This window comes from Trichosurus vulpecula, chromosome 3, assembly GCF_011100635.1.
Source record: "Trichosurus vulpecula isolate mTriVul1 chromosome 3, mTriVul1.pri, whole genome shotgun sequence".
Lineage (NCBI taxonomy): Eukaryota > Metazoa > Chordata > Mammalia > Diprotodontia > Phalangeridae > Trichosurus > Trichosurus vulpecula.
The window spans coordinates 147,407,243-147,419,124 of NC_050575.1; the positions used below are offsets into that span (position 1 = coordinate 147,407,243).

General features: G+C 35.4%; 1 protein-coding gene across 2 annotated transcripts; it reads left to right on the forward strand.

The window, feature by feature from the left end:
- Window positions 1–1,461: 1,461 nt before the first annotated feature.
- On the forward strand, window positions 1,462–11,643 carry CNEP1R1 (CTD nuclear envelope phosphatase 1 regulatory subunit 1). 2 transcript variants are annotated; one of them, XM_036747990.1, is made up of 6 exons: window positions 1,462–1,642; window positions 3,156–3,227; window positions 7,638–7,711; window positions 9,123–9,232; window positions 9,349–9,403; window positions 10,230–11,643. In XM_036747990.1, exons 1-6 carry the CDS (start codon window positions 1,618–1,620, stop codon window positions 10,269–10,271), a joined length of 378 nt encoding a protein of 125 aa, XP_036603885.1. In that variant the 5' UTR covers window positions 1,462–1,617; the 3' UTR covers window positions 10,272–11,643. The 2 variants fall into 2 exon arrangements, with proteins under 2 accessions (XP_036603885.1, XP_036603886.1); XM_036747991.1 differs by having other exon boundaries at window positions 1,510–1,642; window positions 7,668–7,711.
- Window positions 11,644–11,882: the final 239 nt, after the last annotated feature.

The window sequence follows — 11,882 nt, forward strand, 5'->3', positions numbered from 1 at the left end:
GTCTATAGAGGGCTTCACCAACTTTTAGAAGTGCTTTACTTTTAAATTATTATTTATTGGGCAGCTAGGTGGTGCAGTAAGTAGAGCACTGGCCCTGGAGTCAGGAGGACCTGAGTTCAAATCAGAACTTGGACACTTGACACATGTACTAGCTGTGTGACCTTGGGCAAGGCACTTAACCCCAATTGACCCGCCAAAAAGATTATTATTAATTATGTTTATTTTTAAATTATTAAATCATATCCTATCATTAATTAACAGAATAAAGCTTCTCCAAGAGAATATAAGCCCCTTTAAGTCAGCAACCATTTCATTTTGTTTGCTTACATCACTAGGACCTGACACAAAGTAGGTACCTAATGAATGCCTGTTGAATGAATAAATGAATGAATGAATGGTGTCAGGATTCAGTCAATCCATAAGTTTACCTGATCTCTGAGACAGGCAGCACAATGGATAGAATGCTAGACCTGGAGTCAGGAAGAGTTGAGTTTGAATCTGGCCTCAGACACTTATTGGCTGTATGACCGAGCAAGTCATTTAAATTCTATTTGCCTTAATTTCTCATCTGAGAAATGGGAGTAATACTAGCACCTACCTCACAGGGTTGTTGTGAAGATAAAATGTTTGATAATATTTATACCAGAAGCTATATAAAGGCAAGCTGTACAGGGAGTGGGGAGAGACATCAAATTGCCTTTAAAATGAACCTTTTAATAAGGTGGTCTGCCCAGTCCTATTCTTGAATATGTCCTTAACTTGTAAAATTATCATTTTAAGGTATTTTTAAAGAGATTTATCTCATATTTGGCTCAGTATTTGGTTAATTAGTGTTTGTTGTAAATGTTACATTCATAGTGACAGTGATTTTTAAATGATTATTTAATGCAGGGAAAATGTGTGATGTGTCTCTATCCCTCACTGTACCTGACAAGATGCATTGCAATCAGTCAATAAGCATTTATTAAGCACCTGCTTTGTATCAGACAGAAGGCCTGTTTAGCTAGACTGCATAATGCCAGTGTGGAAAGATAGTTTGGGAACAGGTTGTGAAGGATTTGGAAAAACTAAAGGGGAGTTTATAGTTTATCCTGGAGGTGGGGGGAAGGGCGGGGAGAGGGCGGCAATAGGAAGCCATTGTACTCTGTTTCCTTGGTGCCTGGGAAAACTCTAGGCGAGAAGTAGGCAAGCCAGGAAGGAAGAACAAGCCGGAAGGAGATATTTAGGAGGAAAAGTAGACCCTCTAGACAGTGACAAGAAGGCGTCTGACAGGGTGCAGTTCCGCACCGGTGCAGCGGGAGGAGCCAGACCAGAGGAGGCGCAACTGCTTCTGCTGGAGGCATTTGCTCACTTTGGGTGAGGGGGAGGAGCCCGATCCTAAAATGGCACGGAGGCGAGAGTTCTCCCTAGCCAATGGGAAACCAGGTTAGTTTGGGGGTACGGTCCTGGGGCCCAATGAGCGAGGTGGGTGTAGGCGAGGGGCAGCCGGGCGCGGAGGAGGGGGTGAGAGACGGTTGGGACCGAGGCTGTCTGAGGGGTTGCGGGGGGTGCCGCAGGGCCGAGGCCGGGGTCGGGATGCGGACGGGGCAGCGGCAGTGACTGGAGCTGCCGCCCGACATGAACTCGCTGGAGCAAGCGGAAGGTAGGGACGCCGGCACGCTCCTGTCTACCTCTCCCCGCCCAGTCGGAGGCTGCTCCGCTCCGCAGGCAAAGGATGGGGTGGGGGGGAGGTGGGAAGCTGAGACCCCACCCCCGGGGCGTCCGGGAAGCCTAGGCCCAGAGGAGCCCCGGCCCGGGCTGAGGAGGGGCGGTGGGGCCAGGCGGATGCACGTCCTGCGAGGAAGCCTCTGGGTCCTCCCAGGAGCCCCCGGGACAGCCCCGTTCCGGGGAAAGGGCTTCGGGCTGTGGGTCGAGCTGTCTTGAGCGGTGTCGTGCTGTGTGTGTGTGTCCAAGTTTTAGATCGTTAAACAACTCTAATTTTGCCTCACGATGGCTTCTGATTCTAGCCGTGGTAAGAAAGGACTCCAGACTCTCCTTTTTGAATGAAAACAAAATTAAAGTTGCCACCCCCTGTGTGAATTCAGGTCTTAGACCATACCCTCAGGCACGTCTTTGTAAGTTTAGAAGAGCTGTCCTAGACGGTTGTAAATAATTACGGGTTATACACACAGTGTACACAGCGAGTAAATGTCCGAACTAAGATTTGAACTCAGCTACTCCTGATTCCGGGGTTGGTGCTCTATCCACTGCACACTTACCTGCCCCAGTTTTTATATTCTCTTAAAGAAGAATATAAAGAGGCGCGAGAGAAGGTGGAGAGAGGCTCCGTAGGACAAGCCGTGTATGGACATTGTGTTCCCAGATGCAGATCAGCAACTAATGTAATTTATAATCTTGGAAGTCGTCTGGGTCATTGAGAGATTAACCGTCTTCTTTAACACAGCTAATATGTATGGGCAGAGGCAGGACTTGAATCCAGGTCCTCGACTCCAAGTCCAGCCCTCCATCCCTTCCCTCTCAAGTTGAGGGGATCGCTTTTTGTAAATAATTGAAAGGCTATCTTCACTTTATGGGAGTGGTTTGAGCTAGTCATTTGTTGTTTTAAAAAAGATGCTACAGCTCTTAATGCTTTGAAGTTCAATTTGAACTCCCCTTCCAAATTGCTTAAGGTTAGAGATGTTTATGGAAAGGGAAGTGCTTTTCAAATCAATTATGAACGACTATTTAAGTCTGTTTATATGTTTGTAAAACCAGTGTCAAGTGTTTAGGGCATAGAATAAATACAGGCAAAATTAAAACTCCCTATGTTGTTCAATAAAATGTTGTTACTATGTGTTTAATTTCCAGTACTCAAAGGGTTAAAGAGAAATGAAAGCTTAGCTGACTCCTCTTTCAGTCTGTAGCACAGAGAACTCAGTCGGATGTTTGACTCTGTCATTTAATATAACATAATGTATAGATTTTCAGTAAGTCAGATGCCTCATTTTCCCCATATGTTAAATAGCAAGAAGAAATCATTCTAATAAGTGCTTAAAGCTGAGGTAATGAATAAAGTAACTTAATGGGTGAATGTAAACATTTTGTAATGATTATAGTTCAGCTTAATAGACAAAACCAGTATCAGTGACTAGTTTTCTTAAATGTTTTTGCCTTAGATCTCAAGGCTTTTGAGAGAAGACTTACTGAATACATTTCTTGTTTACAACCTGCTACAGGACGTTGGAGAAGTAAGTTAGTTGAATATTTTCTAAGAGAAGTGGAATTAATATTCAGTATTTTTCCATTCTGTAGGAGTAATTTACTTTGTTACAAATTTTATGTAGAAAATGCACATTTGCAAGATACCACTTTAGTTTTCCCATTAAAATTTACTATTCAGGTAATCTTTATCTTTGTCATTAAAATGTTTACATTTGTAATTGTTTTTAAATTAATTTAAAATAAACGTAATAAAAATGCCCCAAACTTGTGGTATTTTAGGCCACATACAATTTCCTAAATTATTAGTAATAATAAAAGTTTTAATTAGAAGAAACATTGTAGAAAACATGAAGTGGAAGAGAGAGCCTATACTTAATAAATGCTTATACTTATAGCAGTTAAGGTAACATACAAATCTTCTATCATCTTCATTAGTGTGTACTGTACTTCAGGCATAGTACAAAGTTTAGTTTAGAATACACAGTTTCCTGTGGAAACTTAAAGATTAAAAAAAGTGATAACATGGACAAATTTCAATATTTAGCCTGTTCTATACATGTTCTGAATGATTAATAGCCTCAAATTCTTAGACTGTTGCCATGGAAATTATGAAGATCTCATTATCTTAAAATCATACCCTTTCTTAGAATTGCATACATGGAACTTTGAAATTTCACTCTGTAACAACAACTTCCAACTCTCTTACCATGTTAAATCTGCTCTTTGCCATTATATGATCTGCAGTCCTTTGATCCATCCCTCCCTATTCTTTGAGTCTCTTTTGTTTCCAACCTTACACTAATCCGTTTCATTTACCATATATATAAATCCTGACTCTAGCTTTACTCCATGCCATTCCTAGTCTTGAGCTAATAATCCAACCCTTTAATCTTTCACTAGCTATCATCGTAGAATACCTTGTCCCCCAACCGTCCATCAGTCATGGCCTGTGAATTCTCACCCCAAAATTACCTCCCTCATCCAGTTTCCCTAGGGCTGGTGAGTTTTGCTCAATAAAATCACATAATGTATATTGTATGGTTTAAAACAATATACTTTTGGGGCAGCTAGGTGGTGCAGTGAGTAGAGCACTGGCTCTGGAGTGAGGAGGACCTGAGTTCAAATGCGGCCTCCGACACTTGACACACTTACTAGCTGTGTGACCTTGGGCAAGTCACTTAACCCCAATTGCCCTGCTTTCTCCCCTCCAAAAAAAATGAAATAAAAACAATATAATTTTATGATATATAACATTTGTTGGGCCCTAGCTACTGCTTGCAAATCTTTTTATAACATCCTTATTGACTTCATTACTTATTTCTTATAGCAACTAAACATTTTAAACATTTTTCTCCTTTGACTGTCTAATTGCATCCCCATTTAGAGAATAAGGCCTAGCTTCGTCCTTCACTAAGAAGATTGGGATCATTCAACATGAGCTCCTTCAGCACTCTTCCAACCTCACAGATTGTAGCCCCAGTCTTTATTGTGGTCACAAGAGAAGAGGCTATCACTGCTGTTCAGCAACCTTGATCCCATTCCATCTAGCCTTTTAAGACTTTGCTCTAGCAGTCAACATATCTCATGTATCTTCATTCTCTGACTAGATACTGGCCTATAGACATGTTTAGCATAATCTTTTTAAAAAAAAAAAACCCTTTTTTGCATCCTTCTGTCCAACAATCATACCATCTCTCTCTAGTTTACTGCTAAACTTTTAAAAAGTTGTTTGTCTACATGCACCTCCAGGGCCTCACTAACTCTATTCTCATTCCCTTTAACTAACTAATCGGTAAGTATTTATTAAACACCTATTGTATGCCAGAAACTATGCCAGGCACTGAGGTTACATGTATGGGAAAGAAACAGTACCTACTTTTAATGACCTTACATTTTAATATAATGTAATGTTACATTTTAACCCCTTGCAGTCAGCCTTCTGTCCCAACCGTGGTACTGAAACAGTTCTCTCAGAAGTTACTGATGATGAAATTTAATTGCCACATCCAGTGGCCATTTTTTTTCCATTCACATAACCTTTTGACCTCTCTGGAGTTTTTGACACCACCCACTCCTACTGGGTACTTTCCCTATCACTTTCAAGACACCTATCTCGATTCTCTTGTTCTAATCTCTCCTTTTGCCAAAATACTCTTTTTTTTTAATATATAGATCTGGTTGTGAACAGAAAAGATCAACAATCTTCAGTGGCTCCCTATTGTCTGTTTTGCCTAGCATTTAAGAATCTCCACAATCAGGGCATTTTGTCTTAATACCTGTGAGGAACTAAACAGGCCAAAATACTGTCTCCCCTGAATATGCCCTGTATTCTACCTCCTTTATAACTTTACTCACACTGTTCTGCATTTCTAGAATGTCTTTCTTGCTTTTCATCACCTGTTGAATTCTTACCTTTCTTTTAAAACCTGAACTGAAAGTCAACTATAGCACTGCTTTGAAACTGTTTGATGTGCTTGTTCATCAAAAGCTATGTTATAATTTTCCTTATAGCCTTACCCTACTACTAGATTGTAAGCTCCCTGAAGGCATGGATTATTTCTTATCTAAACTTTGCATCTCACTACTACTACAGTAGTTGCTTAATGCTCTGAACATAGTAAGGCATAATGAATATTTGTTAAATGAATGAATAGCTCCTAATCACACCTCAGAAAGTCTAACATTCAAATACCAAACAAAATCCATATAATTGTATATTAACACATGATTTTCCCCACACTATTAACTGAATCTGTTGAATGAGAGCATTTATAATGGGTTTATTAATCTTTCTGCTTTTAAAATGTTTGCTTTCAAATCAGTTTTTTTAAATATTGAGAGGACTTTATCATGACTACTTCTTTAGGAAAAACTGACGGCCAGGATTTTAGTGTGCATTTTATCAGACATTGTTAGAACAGTCCTATATATGCAATAACTAATACCATATGGTTAAAAGAATGATTAAACAGAATTTTCAAGGAATTCAATATTTTTGTTAAGTGGTTAACAGGTTTAACCTGAAAACTGATTTTGTTTTAACCATTAAAGAAAAATCTCTTTTTTCCCCCCAGAATTCATACAACATTTATTGATTAAGTTTGCCACCTTATATGGGCATAGTTCCTGGCACTGCAGAACAGTTACAATAGTGACATCAAAGAGTACTGATCACAGATCACCATAACAAATATGATAATAATGAAAGCATTAGAAATATTGGAACTATTACCAAAATGTGACACAGAGGCAGGATGTGAGCACATGCTGTTGGAAAAAATGGCACAATAGACTTGTTCAATGCAGAATTGCCACAAACCTTCAATTTGTAAAAAAAAAAAAAATGTAATATCAAGAAAAATATTTTAAAACTATATTAGTATGCTTTCCTATCTAAGCATAGCATGGTGAACATAATTTAATCTTTAAAGATTCAAAATCATACATTGTTCAAACTTAGTTATAAATATCATTTATACTAAAGTACTACTGAAATAAGATAATGTGTATGAAAATCTTTTTAAAGTTACAAAGAACTATATAAATGCATGGTATTATTATTACTATTATAGACTTAGGACATTTTTCATATCCTCTGGAATTAATTTAAAATTATCACATCTCTAAAATACATGAATTATCTTTTGATTTGCCTCTGAAAGTGTAGTGTAGCAAAAAATACCTGCATAATTAGAGTTTTGTCTCATATTCTGATAATGTAAGCTTGATTTCATTCTCTTTTTTAAATTAGCACATGCCTTTTAAAATAGACTAAACAGTTATATCTTCTCTCCAATCTATGTTGCTATATATTTTGGGTGTTTTCTTTAACTTAAAAAAAATTAATGTGAATTTTTTTTATTATGGTAGAGTTGCATTTTGACTTTTCAGAATTTCCAGAATAGGTATACTTTCCCCTAGGAATCTTGCTTTCACAGAAGTATTGCTTTTTTCCTACCTATAATTTATACTCTATATATCCAATAAGTACCTTGAAGAAAATGCTGTCCTTTGGTTGACTTTTTTTTTTTATTGATTCATCTGCATTTAATAAGGAGGAAAAATCTTTTAATGATAGTCGTTGAGGAGCTCTCAGGTATGATGTTTTTATTTTATTTCTAGATTCAATATGTGTTTTTATGTCATATTTATATGATTGTTTTTGTTTTTCTTGGGGTTTTTTGTTTGTTTTTAAACTTTTTAAATTCTAAGAAACCCAAGCCAGAATGGCCATCTGTGTCCTCACTCGAATATTGGAAGTTCACAGTAGAGTTATATGATATGGCAAGTCATGAGAACTTAGGTTACTCCTTCCTTGGTCCAGTGTACTCTGTACTCAGTACTGCTTCTTCAACTTTCATTTATTAGGAACTGGTTTATCTGGTATTATGTAAGAAGTTTATTTATTTACTAATTTAGTTTTTATCTTTCATTAGTGATTCTTATAGTGGTGTCTGTCTGTACAGCTACTGGTGCCTGGAACTGGTTGATAGATCCTGAGACACAAAAGGTAGAAGTAATTTAGTTTTGTTTTTCTTTGTTTTTGTTTTCGTTTTGTTTTTAGGAAAAAATGCATAATGCTAATGAAGACTGTTCTTTGTGTTCATTTACCAAAAGCAAACTATTTCGTAGCACTTTTTACAAGGGAAAACAAACTATGGTATTTTCATCTATGATTTTTTGATATAAAACTTTTTGCTCAGAATTTATAAGCTGCAAGTTTATTGCCAGTAAGTTTTGTTTGTTTTTCAGTATAGCACCCTTTATTAGAGTTTTTCAGTATACCACCCTATGAAAGTAATAATGTTTTGATTTTCACAATTTTAAAAAACCTCTGGTTTTTTCCTATTAAGAAGGTCACTTATGGAAAGTGTACCTATAACTTTTTAAGCACTATAAAAGGAAAATTTAGCAATACAGTCATAATTTTCTCATGTAAATGGAACCATATAACCTTTATATAATCCAAGAGCTTAGTTAATATGTAAGGTCATTAATTATACCATCTGGGACAGGGGCATAAAAAGAAGAGCCTCTAGAGCAAAGGACTGGGCCTTTGTATTGACAGAGGCCTAACTGGGTCTAGCAATAATATCATACTTTCTACCATTCTCTGACATGAACCATCTTCTCTGGTAAAGCTAATCTCTCAAAATCCCATTAACATACTACATGCACAGTGGAAAGAGTGTTGGGTATGGAATCCGAGGATCTGGGTTCAAAAATCCCAGCTCTGTTACTTGAAGCCTATGCGACCTTTGGCAAGGCACTTAACATTTAAGGGATGCAGTTCCTCATCTATAAAATGAGAAAATTGAATTAGATGACTTCTTAGATCCCTTCCAGTTCTAAATTTATGATTTTATCCCTTTACATTGAAATGACCTTTCTGCTCATCTAAACCCAACCTGTATTTCAGTTCCATCGCAAAAATCTACCTCTTCATTGAAGTCCACATTATTGGTCTCCCTCTTCTCTGAATTCCTATATCATTATTGCATGACATGATTTAGTACTTATTTATATACAGTCTTATATTGTTCACCCAGTTTGTTTCCTGTTAGTTTAATCTTCTCAAATTGATCTTAAAGTTATGTAAGATAGGCTCCATGTTTTGCCCTTCTACTTACTTAGCACTGGATAAATGTAAGTGTTTTTTAAATACTAATTAAGTATGTATGGTGGTAGTACTCATTTTGGTAGTGTAGTGAATGCTAGGGATAAGGTAAGCTATATAGGTGATGATAAATTTTGAATGATCAACTAAATTTTTACACAACATAGCAACAAAGGAAACTAGGATCATTTAAATTACTTTGTTAGCTTAGAAAATAAAAGGATTAAAAGGTATATATAGGTAAGAATATAGTTTAAACAATAACAGTATAATTTTGAAAATAATTAAAATTTTTTTGATATAGGTATCCTTCTTTACATCTTTATGGAATCATCCATTTTTCACAATCAGCTGTATTACTCTAATAGGATTGTTCTTTGCTGGAATACACAAGAGGGTGGTAGCACCATCAATGTATCCTTTATATGTGGCTGAGTTTTATTCTGGAACCACTATTAAAACACTTCTGCCTAACATTATTTTTAATTTTCTCTAAATAATGCTATTTTCCTTTGACTACATATATGCAGTATAGCAGCCCGATGTCGAACTGTGTTAGCAGAATATAATATGTCTTGTGATGATGTAAGTAAATTTTTTTACTTGTATGTCAAACATGAAATAGATTTTTTTCATGCCAAAGATATTTTGCTATCAGCCATATTGCAAAAAAAAAAAAAAGAAAAAGAAAAATAAGGAAAGTGAAAAAAATATGCTTCAATCTGCACTTAAGAGTTTGTCAATTCTCTCTCTGGGGGTGGATAGCATTTTTCATCATGAGCCCTTTGGATTCAATGCATACATGAAATAATTGTTCTCAGATTCAAAAGAATTTTAAAATGTGATTGACAGCAACTTCATGGGATTCATGTTTGGGATGTTGTATTTATAACAGTAATGCAGTAGGTATTTATAGCTAGCATTAGTTTTATTTCTATATAATGGGTAAGGGAAAAAGGGTTTATAGGCAAATTTTAGGAGTACAAGTATGTTTATTTTGTTTCTTTTAAAATATTGCTTCTATGATAATTTACAGTGGACTGAATTACTTTGCAAAATCCCAGTATACCTTCAGATATTTGGAACTCCAGTTTCCAGTATGATAGAAATTTAGGTAAAATGTGTACCTTTTTTGTGTTCTGAAAATAATTTCACATGGTGATGAGCATAAAATATTCCTCATTATTCACAAAAATTATTTATTTCATTTAATAGATCATTGATTTTCAGGTAGTCATCAAAAAGACTTTAGAAGAAAAGCCATTTAAAAAAACCCTTGTGATTGAAAACAAAGTTAATTTCTAGGTCATGAATAACTACAGATGTTAGAAATATTTTTTAACATGTATTAAAGTTACTTTCTTTATAACAAAGCACACATTGAACCTTCTTTCCTTCTTTTCTTCCCCAGACAGGAAAGCTAATTTTAAAACCTAGGCCTCATGTTCAATGACGATCTCTATACATTATCATGGGACCTGAAACAGCCTTTCTTCAAAGAAGTGATGCAGCGAAAAGCCATACAGGATTCCTTTTACAGTTACTTATATGAAAGTCTTAGCAACAACTGACAAGAAGTGTGCAATATTAATCCAGATTGTCTTGATGATATCTCATGTTATCAGTGCTTTTGGTACTTTTTGATATTTCAGTATTAGTGTCACTTTAGTACTTCATTTTCTGCAAGACTAATTGCAGATGAAGTATGTGTCTTGGTTACTAAGTTAAAGCTTAGAGACAGAACCTCATTCAGTTTTTATAATGTATTTTTGCAAACTACTGTAAATAGCAAATCAATGCCAACATTAAGCAAAGAGAAAACATGTTGTGTGGACCTTTGTTCTCCTGCACCAGTATTTAAGGAACACCTACTTGCCATTCCCACAGCTTTTTTATTAATAGTTACTGCATATAGCTGTATTGTTTCTTCTCCCAGCTTATTCTTTAAATGGTATTGTAGGAAAGTAGATTAAAAAGCCCACCAAATTGAACTTAGGTTGAAGGAAAACTCATCTCCATTATGTTGTAAGAAATTACAGATATTTTGAGATAAATTTTTTGTTAAACTGTATACAGGACTTCAGCCACTATTGTGGTTTTACTTACTGGTTCAACATTTTCATTTATTGTTCAATATACTTTATAAATATGCTTTTAAAATACTTGTAAGAACACTTCACAGGTTTCTGAATATGAAAATTCAGTCACAAATTATGTAGTGTTTGGTAATTCAATAGTTGTATTGTTTTAGATAATTGGATTTTATGCTGTGGTAGTCATAACATTACACTAGTGTTGCAGGTGTGTAATTTATGATCATATTCCACCATTTGAAAAGGTAATATGTTAACAGTGCCACAAAATAGTCTACAATTCTCACTACTTAGAGAGTAAGTGCTAATGACATACCGTGTATGCAGAATAGCCACATATAATAAATAGCCCATAAAATTAAGCTACTGGGATTGCTATAAATATTTTAACATTTTGGAGGTGCCTTTTTACTTGTTATTATGAGAAAGTTTTGAAAGGTTTAAATTATTTCATGAGCATCCTTTTAATTTCATTTAACAAAGTTTCAGCAGCAATTTAATTAAAAAAAACTTTAATAAGGCTGCCATTCAGCTTAAAATTAATCTCCCAGCTTTCATGTATATAAAATGTTATTCTTTGATTGAACTACAGCAATAAAACCCTCAGCTCCTAAGAAGTCTGAGAGGATATTGTCTATTCTTATGTTTCTACAATTGTTTTATTTTCTGTAAATATTGTGGGTAAATATGTGCATAAAAATTAAACACTTTATATATATACATATACAAACATTCTGTTGGTTTTTCTTTGTATTACATTTATTAAAAAGTTTAATATTTTACTTGAACTCTGTGACAAACCAAATTCTAATTTTCAGTCTTAAATTTGTTCTTAATAAGGAAAATTGGATTTTATTACTATCACTATAGGAACTTTATTCAGTTCTCTTTACTTCTTTGCATCAGTTATTTCAAAAATTTATAGAATGCTTGAGCTAGATGGGAACTTAAAGATTATTTAATCTAAACCC